The following is a 17,826-nucleotide window of genomic DNA, read 5'->3' on the forward strand; positions in this document are numbered from 1 at the left end:
ATTGATTTAATAAATCTGATACCACAAACATATAAATAAAAAGTCATGAAAACTGACCTGTGATTTTAGATGACGAAAAGGGCTGAAAAGAAACGTTGGGTGCAGTTTACGATAAGCCACTGAAAGCAACACTACGCTCCTCTTCCGCGCGCTCCCGTATCTTTTGAGCGCACGCGCGCACGTGCTTCCGCCTTAATTCTGTTTTTCTGTTGTTTTTAAATCCAAACAAAGTCATTTAAAGATCTTCCAGCTGTTAGGAAGTTTAAGTACTGAGCTGAAGTAATTTAAGGTACTTTATATTTTTACTACATTATATTTCAGAGAAGTGTTTACTGCAGGGGGGTCCAAAGTACGGCCGTTGTCCTTAATCGTCCTCAGCAGAATCTAAAAGTATAATGAAATTGGAGCATGGCCCACATCTTAAAGTTGTGCTTGTCTTATATTCTACTTCTTAAAGATATATTTAAACAGATTCAGTAGTTTTCATGTGTTAATGAAGACAAGGCGCCCTTACTGGTCCCACAGAGGGGAACATTCTGCATTTGCCCCATCCTAGTGTTAGGAGCAGTGGGTTGCAGGGGGCAGTGTAGGGAACACTGTTTCATGTGTTTCTCTTATTGAAGTTAAAGGGACTTTAAATCTGTCTTTAAACAATTTAAAACAAAATAATTGTTTTATCTTTTCTAAAATATATATCTCTTATCTCATCATTCTTTGGTTTTATTATTTTACTTTAGTGCATTTGTTGTGACTATTTGGATTATTTGATATTCTGTAAAACACTTTGCATTATTATCATTATTAATGTTATTATTTGGATTATTATTTATTATTAAATCTGCAATTAATCTCTCGGAGATGTAGTCTAATATAGCTAAAAATAAACGATTATATTAGTTGTATAAGTCTGAGCATAATGAAGTATAATCAAATAAATAATATAATTCTAATAATGTTATGATTCTTAACATAAATACATTTCAGTAATATAAAAATAACAATTATAAAGATTATGAATATTTGTAGGTAATTATAATTTTGAAAAATCTTGTAAAATCTTATAATTTTGGCATGAATAAGTGTAATCAATCAGATTCAATCAAATCAGGTTGTGTATCATTTTAAACAGAATCTCATGAATAGTAAACCGTAATAAATATGATTAAAGAGTGTGTGATAATAATGGGAGCGTGCTGAGTAGTTTACAAAGGAACCCATTGCTTCTTTATTAGTCATGTTACAGTAGTCTCTCGTAGCTGCCTTGAGTTGCTCTTTTGCTCTGTTTTTCTTCCTCATTGTTTAATCAACACAACGGAAGAGTCATGGACAAAGTATAAAACAGAAACAGGATAAAATGCCCCTCCCACAACAAAACTACATTTGGCAAAAAGGTGAGGAAGATGATGAGGATGAAGATCCAGTGCATCTTTTAAACATCCATGAAGATTTACTAAGAAAGAAGCCAAGATATGTCCACGCGTCTGATTGGATAAGAGCTTTGATGAGTCAGGGATTTTTCCTCCAATCAGATTTGATCTCCTCGCTTGTTGCTAGGTGAAGCTTTAAGCTGGGATATGCGTCATTGATCCCCACGTAACAGTAAAAAAACAACTAAATCACAACTGAATACAAAAAATAAAATATAAAAACTGACCTCTGAACAGTGGAACATTGATTTGGAGTGTTTATGGCACAGCACGGCTTTTATGGCAAAATTTAACTAGTAATACTTTTTAATTGTAATGGACTACAGCTAAGCTAGCTGAAGTAGCTATTACCTCTACAGCACTGATACACCTTCGAATCATATTGTCCATTTCCATTTAAGGAAACTATTCAGTTGTTATTCAGAGTTGTTGTTCAATCTGTTGACCAAAGTCTTATAATACTAATCTTTATTTTGAATCCACAGCTTGTTTCGTAACAACCAGAGTGAGCTAGCTAATGAGCTACAAAGCTAACAAAGGGTTTTCCCGCTGTTTTTCCTGACATTTAAACGCTATTTGTTTAGCTAAGGGCAACTGTGATGCTAACATGGTGCCATGAAGCTAACAAGTAGCAAGCCAGTATTAGCCATTCGCTTACCAATGAGCTATATAGCGTGTAGCTGTAGAATAAGTTACCACACTAAAATTAAAGGTATTCAGATAGATCTGAGTCACTGGAATCTCTATCAGCTCGCTAGCTACTTTACGCTAACCGGTGGAAAGGGCTGTGTTTTTGTTCTCCAGAGATAGCAGTGCAGCAGAGGTAAGGCAACCATAACCGAAGCTAACACACTAACAACATGCTAGCAGGTACAAGGCGGCCCATCTGCTGAGCTCTCCCAAACAGAACGTATATTATGTTAAAATAGCTGTAGTCCATGAGGGTCGTTTGATTTGTCGTGTACATCTGATATGACGTAAAGCCCCCCCTCCCCCCTCAGTGCCACTGCCTCAATAAGACAGCCAGTTCAAAGTAAATAAACAGTGACAACATCAGTTGTTCGTCTCCCCCCATGTCTCAAACCTCAGGGCGTCATTTATGAAGCTGGACGACAGATCAGCAGCTTGCATTGATTTCTTTCATAAGCTTTAAACAACGGTCAGTTTGTTCATAAGTGAGGCCCCTGAGAAAACTACAGGAGCCGTCCAGCCAGGAACTACACACAGGAACAGGAAGTCAGGAACAGTTAAATACTCGTCAAAAATTCTGGTTGATCAGGTACTGAGATGGGAAGTAGAACCATAGATTGTGACAATTTTAAAGAAATGGTCCAGGATGATAATATCTGATCAGGTTTCTTCAATACTGATGTGATGTAGTCTTAATGTCTTGAGTATTTCACTGCTCTGCCCCTTGCTGTGGCCGGACGGGCCTCCTGTAGAAGACAGACTGAAATTCATCAGTTAAATCTGAACACAAATCACATTCATCCATTCATAAGATGGACAGGAAACATGAAATATTAAAACACCACGAGCAGGAATGTGTGTTTGGACCGGAGGGAGCGTGGCACAAAATAAATACAAACAAACAGAAAGAAGAACTCCTGAGAAAACAATCAATAATAGGAGAGTAGGAGCACAAGAGGGAGTACTGACACACACCTGCAATGTCTGGGCTGTGACACGTTTAAAGGAACAGTTGCTATGCTTCAGGTTAGCCTAGCTTAGCACAAACACTGGGAGCGGAGGGAAACTGCTAGCCTGGGTGCATCCGTCTGATTCATGCTGTGATGAAGCTCACATCCTTTACGGTTTCATGATAGATTTGTGAATTAAGGCGCGTTTTTAAATTAAAAAAAATTATAGGAATGAGTCCTAAACCCTGACATGAGTCAGCACTTCCTCACCTGTCCCCTGGTCTGGAGGTCAATGGTTTTTGGGTGTGTTTTTGATTATCCTGGAATAAGGTCTGTGGTTAATTCCCCACTGGTGGATAAAAGAGAGGAATCTCATTGGACCAGGGAAATGATTCCTTCAGGGACCAACACATGAACTACTGCCCCCCTCTTTCAATTCTAAATCAATTAGAAAAAAATTAACAGGGTTGTAAAAATGAAAAAAAGTTTTGTAAACGACCAGAATTGATATTTATATTACGCTCTTTTTTTGACAGAACCAGTGCGGCCCACTAGGCAGAACTGTGGCTGATTGAGATAAAGTGTGTGTGTACACACACACACACACACACACACACACACACACACACACACACACACACACACACACACACACACACACACACACACACACACACACACACACACACACACACACACACACACACACACACACACACACACACACACACACACACACACACACACACACACACACACACACACACACACACACACACACACACACACACACAGTGTTTGTTGGTTGGACAGAACAAGACATTTTGTTTTCTGTGTTTCAGAATAAATACTGAATCCAGGGAGAAACAGATTTCAGATATGATCTTAGTTTGTGTAATTTGCAGTCCCCCCCGCACCCCTAAGATGCAGTTTAAAATAAACATTATTGATATACAGTCAGTTGGGGTGAGGTTGTGTGTGTTCCTTCTGCAGAGACACATGGAGGTCTCTGACTCAGCCTCAGATTATTCTCCATGCCAACGTGTGCTCACGTGCGTCCACGCTGACGTGTGGACAGAGATTTAATATGAAACACTGAGAGACAAACACACTCTCCGCTTGTCTTGTTTTGTAGAACCAGCATCCCTCTCTAAATCTGACAGGTCACATGTTGAAAACCACATGACGATCAGAACAGCTGTGGATTAGCTCCTAGCCTAGCTTAGCACAAACACTGGCAGAGGAGGGAAACTGTTAGCCTTCCCTTCTGTTAGCTTACCATAGAGGAATGAGGCATTCAGGGGCAGGAGAGAAAGTCAGACTGATTTAAAGTTCCCACTGACTAAATGTAAGGACTTCCTGTGTGTGTGTGTGTGTGTGTGTGTGTGTGTGTTCAGGGTGGGGGGTGTCTCCTGTGACATCACACAAACAGATGATTGACTTTAGATTTTCACGTCTCCCTTCAGCTACTGAAGAGTAGGAGGCATGAGGATGGAGGACGGAAAGAGAGGAAGGAGTGTAGGGGGGGGTCTCAAAGGTAAAGGGTAATTTACAGTAAACTACAGATATATACACACACCCAAAATTATACAGAGAACAAATATGTACATGCTCAGGGTTTTCTGTTTGAAGCCTCCTCCTCGCAGAAATGTTGCCTCCTCTTCCTCACCTGTGTGTAGTGTAACCAGGTGTGAAGGGAGGGGGGGGTTTAGCTATTCTTCAGCAGCGTTCTGTCTTCAGGAGGACAGGAGGAAGAGGAGGAAGAGGAGGAAGAGGAAGAGGATGAAGCAGCAGCCGTGGTGGTGGCAGAGGAGGAAGAGGAGGAGGAAGAGGAGGACGAGGAAGAGGAGGCGTGGGGGGGGAAGCAGAGCAGCTGTCCGGTCTCGGGGGGGAGGAGCGAGCAGGAGCGGAGGTTGGCCGTCTGAAGGGAGGAACAGCGGCGCAGCAGAGGGAGGAGCTGCTCTGTCACCTTCCCACAGCCTGCAGGGAGAGAGGGGGGGGGGTTAGAGGTCAGGGACACCTGCAGAGCGTCAGAGACACAGCACACAGGTGAGGGCTTTACCTGCCAGGCTGATGTGGGTGAGGCTCTCCCTCAGGGGGGAGGCGGAGGAGGTGAGGGTGTGCAGCGCCTGGTCCGAGATGTTCCCGCACTGACTCAGGTCCAACCGGCTCAGGTGAGGCACGTAGCGGACCAGCAGCCGGCAGGATGTGTCCGTCAGATCCAGACCGGCCAATCGCAGCTCCGTCACATTCTGGAACCGCCCCACTCTGGTCTCACCGTGAGCTAAGCACCAATCAGAGAGCAGAGGTCATGAGCTGAGCACCAATCAGACGCTGATTTCTCCTGATAATTCAGCGTTTTAGATTATAGGTGACTTCATGTCAGGTGACAGTGGTGGGTGAGTGTGTGTGTGTGTCTCACCTGTCCTGGTGTCAGGGGGCGGGGCCAGCAGCTCCCTCAGGTGAGAGTCTTTGAGGTCCTCCACCCTGCTGAGGTCCAGCAGCTTCAGACAGGGACAGATTGCTTGACACAGAGCGGACACCGCCGACCAGGGACACCCACTCACATTCAGCTCCAGGAGACCTGGGGGGGGGGTGGGGGTGGGGGTGGGGGGGGTTGGCACAGGTGAGACTACAGTTGAGATACCACACGTGAGACCCACAGGTGAAACCCACAGGTGAGTCTACAGACCTGGCAGGCGGTTGATGAGCCACATCAGCTGTTTCTTGGAGATGTTGGTATAGCCCAGGTTGAGGGAGACAGGCTGCCGGCGGATGATACCACTCAGCATGGGGGGGGTGATGGAGCGCTGCCGGCTCAGATCAATCTGCGTCCACAGCCTTTTATCACAACACCTGAGGAGAAGTCAGAGGTCACAGTGAGATCAGAGTGAGGTCACGGTCACAGTGAGGTTAGAGGTCAGTTGACTCACCAGCGGCTCCAGGTGCGACACACCCTCATGCAGACGCACAGCTCCCTCTGGCTCAGGTGGGTGAAGACGCTCAACCAGACGTCTCTGGTCATGATGTGGGAGGAGCCGGAGTCCAGGGGGAGGCAGCTGGGCTCGGGGCAGGCAGGGGGGGGGCGGACCAGGTGCCTCTCCATCTGTACGGGGCGGGGGGGTGAGGGCACGGCAGGCGGGCTGCGCTTCATCATCTGAGAGCGGGACGCGAGGCGGGAGGAGCAGGGGGAGGCCGCCATGGCCGACATCATGAGGCCGCCTCCCCCTCCCCCCCCCCCATTAGAGGTGGGGAGGGAGGAGATGTTCCTGGACGTCTTGCTGTTGCTACGGATCTTGTTGCCGCGGCTGCCCTTGGTCCCGCCCCCTCCTCCCCCACCGTGTCTGTGATTGGTCAGAACTCCACTGGCGTTCTCTTTCTCCCCGCCCTCCCTCCCCGCCCCCCCTCGTGTCCGGCCGTTCCGGGCCTCCTGCCCGTTGCTGCGCTGCTTCCCGTCGTGCTGGGGAGGCATCTGATTGGAAGACAGGGGTGAGGGCGGGGGGAGGGAGGAGGAGTTTTTCCTGGTCCTGTCAGAGGGGGGTGTGTCCTCCTCGTCCTCGACTCCCCCTTTCCGTCCTCTCTGAGGAAGCCCCGCCTCCCCTCTCCGTCGAGCCTTCTCCCCCCCTCCCTGCTGCTCCTCCTCCTTCACCTCTTCCTCCCCCCTTCCCCCCTCCCCTTCAGACTCCTCACTGGCGCTGAAGCCGAGCTCAGCCAGCCGCCGCTCCCTCTCTCGCTCCCTCTCTCTCTCCCTCCTCTCCCGCTCCAATCTCCCCCCGCTGCTGTTACCGTAGACGACGGGAGGGGGCGGGGCAGGGGAAGAGGAGGAGGGCGAGGAGCCTCCTCCCCCCTGCTCCCCCCTTAGGGAGTCGTCGGACTCGGACTCGGAGTCAGACTCGGAGCTGGAGGAGGAGGAGGAGGAGGACTCAGGCCGGCGCTCCAGCAGACACATCCTCTTGAAGCGCTCCAGCTTCTCCCTGTGGTGGGAGCGCTGGTCCGCGCTGGACGTCCCCCCTCCTCCTCCCCCAGGCTGAGAAGAAGAGGAGGATCCCTGCAGACCTCCTGCTGATCCTGCAGCTGAAGGGGGGGGCCCATTGGACTCCAACGCCTCCTGCTTGGGTTTCTGCAGAGAGGAGAACACGATCAGTCTGCTGCTCAGAGCTCCAGCAGCGGGGAGACGGGAGCACACCTACCTTCTTCAGACGCCTCTCATGGCCCCCCTTCATCTGGAAGAGAGGAACAGAGGAGTCAGAAGTGAGGGAGGCGTCAGAGTGGAAGAGTCAGAGGGGAAGGAGAGAGCGAGAGTGTCAGAGGAGAGAGTCAGATCAGAGGGGAGGGAGGAGTCAGAAGAGAGAGGAGGAGAGAGTCAGGAACAGGAAAGTCTTTCTGGTAAAGTTGGTGTTTTGTCAAAACACCTGCGATCGGTACATTTGCGATCGGCTGAACTCGGGCGAGGGCTGACACTTGCGATGGGCTGCACTTGCGATCGGCTGACACTTGCGATGGCTGAATTTATAGGTACCCTGCTTGGTGGCTCTTTTGCTCTCATGGCCCCCGCTCTCGATGCTGATCTCGCTCTGCGATCGGCTGCCCTTCTCCCTTTTCGATCGGCTGACTCTTGCTCTCGACGGCTGACCTCTGTCTGCGAGGGACCTTCCTGGATCGGTGTTTTCTCTGCGATCGTTTTTCTCCGCGCGGATGGGCTGATTTCCTGCGCTTGTTTGGTGATTTTCTTTTGGCCCGCTGTCCCGGCAACTCCTTCTCCTTTTCCTCTTGTGTCCCCTCTTGTCCCCCCCCCCTCCTCCAGGGGGGGGGGGCTTTCTTTTTGGGGGGGGGGGTGTCTGTGATTCCCGCGGCCGCTCTCCGTTATCCAGCCGGCGTTCCCCCGAGCCGTCCCCTGTCCTGCAAACCACGGAAGCCCCTTAAATAAAAAGGAAGTCCTTTTCAGACAGACCCCCCAAAAACCAAAGCCCCCCAAAATCACAAATATAACCTTTAAAGGGGGAGGGTTTTAAAGTCACTACATAAAAGAATAAAGCCTATATTTCCTCAAAGTATTAAATGAGGGAGTTCCCATATTTTATTCTAAAGGACTTGTTTTTTTTGGTTACGTAATTTTATTTAAAAGGACCTTTTGTTTGAGTTACAGTATTTTATTTGAAAGGCCCGGGGTTTTTTTTGGACAGTATTTTCCCCTTAAAGGACCTTTTGTTTAGTTACATATTTTATCTGAAGGATCTTTTTGTTTGAGTTAAAGTATTTTCTAAAAGGATCGTTTTGTTTATTCGTATTTTACTCTAAAAGGAGGGTTTTTGTTTGAGTTACGTATTTTATTCTAAAAGGACCGTTTTGTTTGATTACAGTTTTTTTATTTGAAGGATGTTTTTTTTGGTTACAGTTTTTTTTTCTGAAACATTGAAACGTTTTTAGAATAATCTCAGGAGATAAGGAAAGTTAAATAACTGAGGATCCACAGGATATCAGATAGGTGTCTCTGCTCTCCGCTCTGCGATCGGGCTGACTCTGCTCTGCGGTCGGCTGACTCTGCTCTGCGGTCGGCTGACTCTGCTCTGCGGTCGGCTGACTCTGCTCTGCGGTCGGCTGACTCTGCTCTGCGGTCGGCTGACACTCCGCTCTGCGGTCGGCTTTCTCTCCGCGCTGCGATCGGCTTTCTCTCCGCGCTGCGATCGGCTGACACTCTGCGATCGGCTGACACTCTGCGATCGGCTGACACTCTGCGATCGGCTGACACTCTGCGATCGGCTGACACTCTGCGATCGGCTGACACTCTGCGATCGGCTGACACTCTGCGATCGGCTGACACTCTGCGATCGGCTGACACTCTGCGATCGGCTGACACTCTGCGATCGGCTGACACTCTGCGATCGGCTGACACTCTGCGATCGGCTGACACTCTGCGATCGGCTGACACTCTGCGATCGGCTGACACTCTGCGATCGGCTGACACTCTGCGATCGCTGACACTCTGCGATCGGCTGACACTCTGCGATCGGCTGACACTCTGCGATAGGCTGACACTCTGCTCTGCGATCGGCTGACTCTCTGCTCTGCGATCGGCTGACTCTCTGCTCTGCGATCGGCTGACTCTCTGCTCTGCGATCGGCTGACTCTCTGCTCTGCGATCGGCTGACTCTCTGCTCTGCGATCGGCTGACTCTCTGCTCTGCGATCGGCTTTCTCTCCGCGCTGCGATCGGCTGACTCTCTGCGCTGTGATTGGCTGACCTTCTTTTTGGGCCCGCTGTCCTGCGGCAACTCCTTCTCCTTCTTCCTCTTGTGTCCCCCCTCTTGTCTCCCCCCCTCCTCCAGGGAGGGAGGGGCTTTCTTTTTGGGGGGGGGGTCGTCTGTGAGCTTCCAGCGGCCGACCTCTCCGTTATCCAGCCGGCGCTTCCCCGAGCCGTCCGCCTGATCCTGCACACCAACAGGAAGCACGCTTACATACAAAGGAAGTCCATTTCAGACAGACCCACCACAATCAAAGACCCCCACACATCACAAATATACACCTTTAAAGTGGGAGGGTTTAAAGTCACTACATCACAAGAATGAAGCTCATATATTTCCTCAAAGTATTACAATGAATGAGTTCCAGTATTTTATTCTGAAAGGACTTGTTTTGTTTGAGTTACAGTATTTTATTCTGAAAGGACTCGTTTTGTTTGAGTTACAGTATTTTATTCTGAAAGGACTCGTTTTGTTTGAGTTACAGTATTTTACTCTGAAGGACTCGTTTTGTTTGAGTTACAGTATTTTACTCTGAAGGACTCGTTTTGTTTGAGTTACAGTATTTTACTCTGAAGGACTCGTTTTGTTTGAGTTACAGTATTTTACTCTGAAAGGACTGGTTTTGTTTGAGTTACAGTATTTTATTCTGAAAGGACTCGTTTTGTTTGAGTTACAGTATTTTACTCTGAAAGGACTCGTTTTGTTTGAGTTACAGTATTTTATTCTGAAAGGACTCGTTTTGTTTGAGTTAGAGTATTTTACTCTGAAGGACTCGTTTTGTTTGAGTTACAGTATTTTATTCTGGACTCGTTTTGTTTGAGTTACAGTATTTTACTCTGAAGGACTCGTTTTGTTTGAGTTATAGTATTTTACTCTGAAGGACTCGTTTTGTTTGAGTTAGAGTATTTTACTCTGAAGGACTCGTTTTGTTTGAGTTACAGTATTTTATTCTGAAGGACTCGTTTTGTTTGAGTTACAGTATTTTATTCTGAAGGACTCGTTTTGTTTGAGTTACAGTATTTTACTCTGAAGGACTCGTTTTGTTTGAGTTACAGTATTTTATTCTGAAGGACTCGTTTTGTTTGAGTTACAGTATTTTATTCTGAAAGGACTCGTTTTGTTTGAGTTACAGTATTTTATTCTGAAAGGACTCGTTTTGTTTGAGTTACAGTATTTTACTCTGAAGGACTCGTTTTGTTTGAGTTACAGTATTTTATTCTGAAAGGACTGGTTTTGTTTGAGTTACAGTATTTTACTCTGAAAGGACTGGTTTTGTTTGAGTTACAGTATTTTATTCTGAAAGGACTCGTTTTGTTTGAGTTACAGTATTTTATTCTGAAAGGACTGGTTTTGTTTGAGTTACAGTATTTTATTCTGAAAGGACTGGTTTTGTTTGAGTTACAGTATTTTATTCTGAAAGGACTCGTTTTGTTTGAGTTACAGTATTTTACTCTGAAAGGACTCGTTTTGTTTGAGTTACAGTATTTTACTCTGAAGGACTCGTTTTGTTTGAGTTACAGTATTTTACTCTGAAGGACTCGTTTTGTTTGAGTTACAGTATTTTATTCTGAAAGGACTCGTTTTGTTTGAGTTACAGTATTTTACTCTGAAAGGACTCGTTTTGTTTGAGTTACAGTATTTTACTCTGAAGGACTCGTTTTGTTTGAGTTACAGTATTTTATTCTGAAGGACTCGTTTTGTTTGAGTTACAGTATTTTACTCTGAAAGGACTCGTTTTGTTTGAGTTACAGTATTTTACTCTGAAGGACTCGTTTTGTTTGAGTTACAGTATTTTACTCTGAAGGACTCGTTTTGTTTGAGTTACAGTATTTTATTCTGAAAGGACTCGTTTTGTTTGAGTTACAGTATTTTACTCTGAAAGGACTCGTTTTGTTTGAGTTACAGTATTTTACTCTGAAGGACTCGTTTTGTTTGAGTTACAGTATTTTATTCTGAAGGACTCGTTTTGTTTGAGTTACAGTATTTTACTCTGAAAGGACTCGTTTTGTTTGAGTTACAGTATTTTATTCTGAAAGGACTCGTTTTGTTTGAGTTACAGTATTTTATTCTGAAAGGACTCGTTTTGTTTGAGTTACAGTATTTTACTCTGAAGGACTCGTTTTGTTTGAGTTACAGTATTTTATTCTGAAAGGACTCGTTTTGTTTGAGTTACAGTATTTTACTCTGAAGGACTCGTTTTGTTTGAGTTACAGTATTTTACTCTGAAGGACTCTTTTTGTTTGAGTTACAGTATTTTACTCTGAAGGACTCGTTTTGTTTGAGTTACAGTATTTTACTCTGAAAGGACTCTTTTTGTTTGAGTTACAGTATTTTACTCTGAAGGACTCGTTTTGTTTGAGTTACAGTATTTTACTCTGAAGGACTCGTTTTGTTTGAGTTACAGTATTTTACTCTGAAGGACTCTTTTTGTTTGAGTTACAGTATTTTACTCTGAAAGGACTCGTTTTGTTTGAGTTACAGTATTTTACTCTGAAGGACTCGTTTTGTTTGAGTTACAGTATTTTATTCTGAAAGGACTCGTTTTGTTTGAGTTACAGTATTTTACTCTGAAGGACTCGTTTTGTTTGAGTTACAGTATTTTACTCTGAAGGACTCTTTTTGTTTGAGTTACAGTATTTTACTCTGAAGGACTCGTTTTGTTTGAGTTACAGTATTTTACTCTGAAAGGACTCTTTTTGTTTGAGTTACAGTATTTTACTCTGAAGGACTCGTTTTGTTTGAGTTACAGTATTTTACTCTGAAGGACTCGTTTTGTTTGAGTTACAGTATTTTACTCTGAAGGACTCTTTTTGTTTGAGTTACAGTATTTTACTCTGAAGGACTCTTTTTGTTTGAGTTACAGTATTTTACTCTGAAGGACTCGTTTTGTTTGAGTTACAGTATTTTACTCTGAAAGGACTCGTTTTGTTTGAGTTACAGTATTTTACTCTGAAGGACTCGTTTTGTTTGAGTTACAGTATTTTACTCTGAAGGACTCGTTTTGTTTGAGTTACAGTATTTTACTCTGAAGGACTCTTTTTGTTTGAGTTACAGTATTTTACTCTGAAAGGACTCGTTTTGTTTGAGTTACAGTATTTTATTCTGAAAGGACTCGTTTTGTTTGAGTTACAGTATTTTATTCTGAAAGGACTCTTTTTGTTTGAGTTACAGTATTTTACTCTGAAGGACTCTTTTTGTTTGAGTTACAGTATTTTATTCTGAAAGGACTCGTTTTGTTTGAGTTACAGTATTTTACTCTGAAGGACTCGTTTTGTTTGAGTTACAGTATTTTACTCTGAAGGACTCGTTTTGTTTGAGTTACAGTATTTTACTCTGAAGGACTCGTTTTGTTTGAGTTACAGTATTTTATTCTGAAAGGACTGGTTTTGTTTGAGTTACAGTATTTTACTCTGAAGGACTGGTTTTGTTTGAGTTACAGTATTTTATTCTGAAAGGACTGGTTTTGTTTGAGTTACAGTATTTTACTCTGAAAGGACTCTTTTTGTTTGAGTTACAGTATTTTACTCTGAAGGACTCGTTTTGTTTGAGTTACAGTATTTTACTCTGAAAGGACTCTTTTTGTTTGAGTTACAGTATTTTACTCTGAAGGACTCTTTTTGTTTGAGTTACAGTATTTTACTCTGAAAGGACTGGTTTTGTTTGAGTTACAGTATTTTACTCTGAAGGACTGGTTTTGTTTGAGTTACAGTATTTTATTCTGAAAGGACTCGTTTTGTTTGAGTTACAGTATTTTACTCTGAAGGACTCGTTTTGTTTGAGTTACAGTATTTTACTCTGAAGGACTCGTTTTGTTTGAGTTACAGTATTTTACTCTGAAAGGACTCGTTTTGTTTGAGTTACAGTATTTTACTCTGAAAGGACTCTTTTTGTTTGAGTTACAGTATTTTATTCTGAAAGGACTGGTTTTGTTTGAGTTACAGTATTTTACTCTGAAGGACTCGTTTTGTTTGAGTTACAGTATTTTATTCTGAAAGGACTCTTTTTGTTTGAGTTACAGTATTTTATTCTGAAAGGACTCTTTTTGTTTGAGTTACAGTATTTTACTCTGAAGGACTCGTTTTGTTTGAGTTACAGTATTTTATTCTGAAAGGACTCGTTTTGTTTGAGTTACAGTATTTTACTCTGAAGGACTCGTTTTGTTTGAGTTACAGTATTTTATTCTGAAAGGACTCGTTTTGTTTGAGTTACAGTATTTTACTCTGAAAGGACTCTTTTTGTTTGAGTTACAGTATTTTACTCTGAAGGACTCGTTTTGTTTGAGTTACAGTATTTTATTCTGAAAGGACTCGTTTTGTTTGAGTTACAGTATTTTACTCTGAAGGACTCGTTTTGTTTGAGTTACAGTATTTTATTCTGAAAGGACTGGTTTTGTTTGAGTTACAGTATTTTATTCTGAAAGGACTCTTTTTGTTTGAGTTACAGTATTTTATTCTGAAAGGACTCTTTTTGTTTGAGTTACAGTATTTTACTCTGAAGGACTCGTTTTGTTTGAGTTACAGTATTTTATTCTGAAGGACTCGTTTTGTTTGAGTTACAGTATTTTACTCTGAAGGACTCGTTTTGTTTGAGTTACAGTATTTTATCTGAAAGGACTGGTTTTGTTTGAGTTACAGTATTTTACTCTGAAGGACTGGTTTTGTTTGAGTTACAGTATTTTATTCTGAAGGACTCGTTTTGTTTGAGTTACAGTATTTTACTCTGAAGGACTGGTTTTGTTTGAGTTACAGTATTTTACTCTGAAGGACTCGTTTTGTTTGAGTTACAGTATTTTATTCTGAAAGGACTCCTAATGACACTGATGAGAGGCTGTCAGACCTGTGAATGAACAGCGTGTGGGGGGGGCGGCTTTTTAGGACACACTGCACTACCTGTTGGACAGGTGAGGCAGGAAGTGAGCTTCTTACCTTACTGGTTTTACCCTCCTTGTGGCACTTTGGACACTCCCAGCAGTTTGGGATCTCATCGTTGATGATTCCTTCAGCCTTACCCATCTGACACACACACACACACACACACACACACACACACACACACGTTAGACAGCATGTAAACAATAACAACGACAATAAGGATCAGCAGTAGATGGTGTGAGGCTCACCTTGAGGCAGCTGGGGTGGATGATCTCGTTGCAGATGGTGCACTCCATCAGAGAGAGGCTGAACTTCTCCTCCTCCGACTCCACCGTGTCCTCCTTACCCGCCTCTCCACACGCAAAACACACCGCCGTGTGAGGCAGCACCGGCTGCACAGACACAGAGAGAGACAGGTAGAGAGAGACAGGTGTAGCAAGAGAGGTGGAGAGAGAAAGACAGATGGAGAGAGAGAGACGGGTAGAGGGAGAGAAACAGGTGGAGAGAGAGACAGAGAGAGACAGGTGTGGACGGTGAGAGGAGAGAGAAAGAGACAGGCAGGTGAAGACAGAGACAGAGAGAGAGACAAGTGTGGTTGGTGAGGGGAGAGAGAGAGAGACGGGTAAAAAGAGAGACACAGACAAGTGAAGACAGAGACAGAGAAAGAGATAGGTGTGGACGGTGAGGGGAGAGAGAGAGAGACAGGTAGAGAGAGAGAGAGACAGGTGTGGTTGGTGAGGGGAGAGAGAGAGACAGACAGGTGAAGACAGAGACAGGTGTGGACGGTGAGGGGAGAGAGAGAGAGACAGGTAGAGAGAGAGACAGGTAGAGAGAGAGAGAAACAGGTGGAGAGAGAGAGAGAGACAGTTGAAGACAGACAGGGATAAGTGTGGACGGTGAGGGGAGAGAGAGAGAGAAACAGGTGGAGAGAGAGAGAGAGAGAGAGACAGTTGAAGACAGACAGGGATAAGTGTGGACGGTGAGGGGAGAGAGAGAGAGAAACAGGTGGAGAGAGAGAGAGAGAGAGACAGTTGAAGACAGACAGGGATAAGTGTGGACGGTGAGGGGAGAGAGAGAGAGAAACAGGTGGAGAGAGAGAGAGAGAGAGACAGTTGAAGACAGACAGGGATAAGTGTGGACGGTGAGGGGAGAGAGAGAGAGAGGTCAAGACAGACAAAGAGAGAGACAGGTGTGGACGGTGAGGGGAGAGAGAGAGACAGACAGGTGAAGACAGAGAGACAGGTGTGGTTGGTGAAGGGAGAGAGAGAGACAGGTAGAGAGAGAGAGACAGGTGGTGTCAGTTGGGTTATGCAGGTATATTTATATGTGAAAATCTGTTCATGTCAGAGGTAACAGCCAGCAGAGGGCGCCTCCTGCTCCACAAACACAGAAATAATATAGCTCATGAAAAATAAAGTCCCATTGAATTGAATTAATAATGAAGATCCACTGGCCCTGTGTGTGAGCATCTCTGTAACCACGGCGATGGATCAAAGCCAACTCTCTCACTCAGTGCCAGCAACCGTCCCTGGTTGCCACGGAAACTCAGCACGGCGCCTGCTGAGGCTATTTAAGAACCCAGAAAATAAATAAAAATAAAACACACCTTCAGAGAGCATGTGTGTGTGTGTGTGTGTGTGTGTGTGTGTGTCCTCTCTTCTGTAAGATCTGCATTAGTGTGTTTAACTTGGTGAACTGCAGGTGTTTAACTGGTGGAAATATTAAACAGATTTAGATCAGAGTTGCACACACTGATGGTTTCCATTCTTCAGATTGTCATTGGTTCAAATATTGCACTGAAGGGACATTAATGGTGCAGCTCCTTCTGATAATGTTACTGTAGAAAAACATATCTGTTTTATAATTATTGATATCATGGATGTGAGCTCATCTGAAAGCAGAGAAACAATAACCCCCGTTCAATGCAGAGTAAACACAGTTCCTATCGGTGTGTGACTCAGCCTCACAGGGAGGAGTGACACTGGGAGAGGAGCGTTGGACCACAGCTCCCATCGGATGTGATCAGACCTCCACACAGCATGGTTGTGATCTTATCCCATCCAGAGAAGTTACATGAACAATAAGAATATACATGCAGCCGTTAAACACATTCACACGGTTCTGATACATCTTTCAAAGAACAACATGATCATTAGTTGTTGTATTTCTTGTTATATGATGTCACGTGTGTAAGAAGGTATTTTATTTTGAAATCTCAGCTCACGTCTCGCTGGCTGCTCTCGTGTGATTAAGAGTCGCAAGCACCATGAAGCCGCGACGCTTTACTGCTCAAAGTACCGTGATATCCTGATGTATTACACACAGGGAGACTTCCCTCTGTCTCATGCAGCCAACGAGGCATGTTGTTTGTCTCTTCACTCTGAAGGAAGTGGTCGTCGTTAATGCTGTGTATTTGTGTTTAGTTTTCTCGTGTCTGCCGGTGCTTCGGGGGAGCTGTGCTCTGAATGCAGAAAACTCCCCCTCATGAAGGTCCTCACAATACATGCATCAGTAGATAAGATGTAAAATAATGTCCCTCCTGAAGTGAGATGCATCTCCTGACTCTGCTGCACATTTACACAATGCTCCTCTGACTGAATAATAAACAAATAGGATTTATTATAATAGTTTATATCAGCTCATCACGCGTTTTCATCTAAAGACACCAGGAGCAGAACATTCTGTTTACATGGCCCGACTCACAGTACTCATGTGCCTGCTGCTGCAACAGAGAACTGTGTGTGTGAGTGTGTGTATGTGTGTGTGTCTGTCTCACCGCGGTGCACTGTCTCAACAGGCAGGACTGCTTCATGCGTCCGGGTCCTCCAAATTTCTTCATGTCCTTACAGAAGTGACACTCCCCACACTCGGTCCTGGTGCAGGCCTGGCAGCGCCGGCACCGCGTCCGCCGTCGCCGCGCCCCCCCCGCCGGCCCCCCCGCCCAGCGACTTACTGCCCGACATCCCCAATCAACTCAGCTGCAAACACATAGAGAGAGCATTAAAGAGGAAGAGACTCCAGAAGACATGAAGAACTAAAGACATGACTGTGTCTCTGATCTGTGGTGTAGCTAGGGCTGAACCGTTTGGAACATAACGTCTGCAATCTGATTCAAGGTATAAGGAGTTCACTTCATTCCTCTCATCGCAAACAATACATATACACACACTCGTACATACACACATTAAGAGGTCTGAATAAAAAGACACTACAGTGAATATGGGTCACGGGAGTCCAGTAGAAAATGTAGATTTTGTATAACGTCTGTAGAATAATCTCTGCAGCTCCACAAGACTTAACTCTCTGGTTTTACCTTCATTATTACCACAAATCATTTGCTGTAACTGCTTTCACTGCTTCGGGTGAACTTTGTCTACTTCTGTTTCTTGGCTTCACTGCACGTGAGGTCAATAGTGATCCAAAGCATTAAAGAATAGAAAGTTAGAATGAGAACAGTTTCTGCGCTAGATCGATGATAGATATCTATACTTTATTTATCCCAAGTTGGAAAATTGTTAGTGAGGATCTGTGGTTTTACTTACGTTCTCATCAATGCATGTTTTATATTTTGTGACGGTACATTTTTTACCATTTTCAAGACCAAACGAGACCTTGATGGAGAAAATAACCGGCAGATGTGTGCAACA

The 17,826-nt window shown here is 44.5% G+C and overlaps 1 protein-coding gene across 1 annotated transcript; it reads right to left on the reverse strand.

Annotated features, from left to right (window-relative positions):
* Positions 1 to 1,198: 1,198 nt before the first annotated feature.
* zgc:158376 (uncharacterized protein LOC100101643 homolog) lies at positions 1,199 to 17,142 on the reverse strand. Its single transcript, XM_063904120.1, is given in 11 exon segments — positions 1,199 to 5,047; positions 5,130 to 5,351; positions 5,490 to 5,651; positions 5,760 to 5,923; positions 6,001 to 7,187; positions 7,258 to 7,290; positions 9,309 to 9,494; positions 14,234 to 14,320; positions 14,428 to 14,571; positions 16,956 to 17,105; positions 17,107 to 17,142. Coding segments are annotated over 11 exon segments (2,643 nt in total). The 3' UTR covers positions 1,199 to 4,775.
* Positions 17,143 to 17,826: the final 684 nt, after the last annotated feature.

This window comes from Eleginops maclovinus, chromosome 16 (genome assembly GCF_036324505.1).
Source record: "Eleginops maclovinus isolate JMC-PN-2008 ecotype Puerto Natales chromosome 16, JC_Emac_rtc_rv5, whole genome shotgun sequence".
In the NCBI taxonomy this organism is placed as follows: domain Eukaryota; kingdom Metazoa; phylum Chordata; class Actinopteri; order Perciformes; family Eleginopidae; genus Eleginops; species Eleginops maclovinus.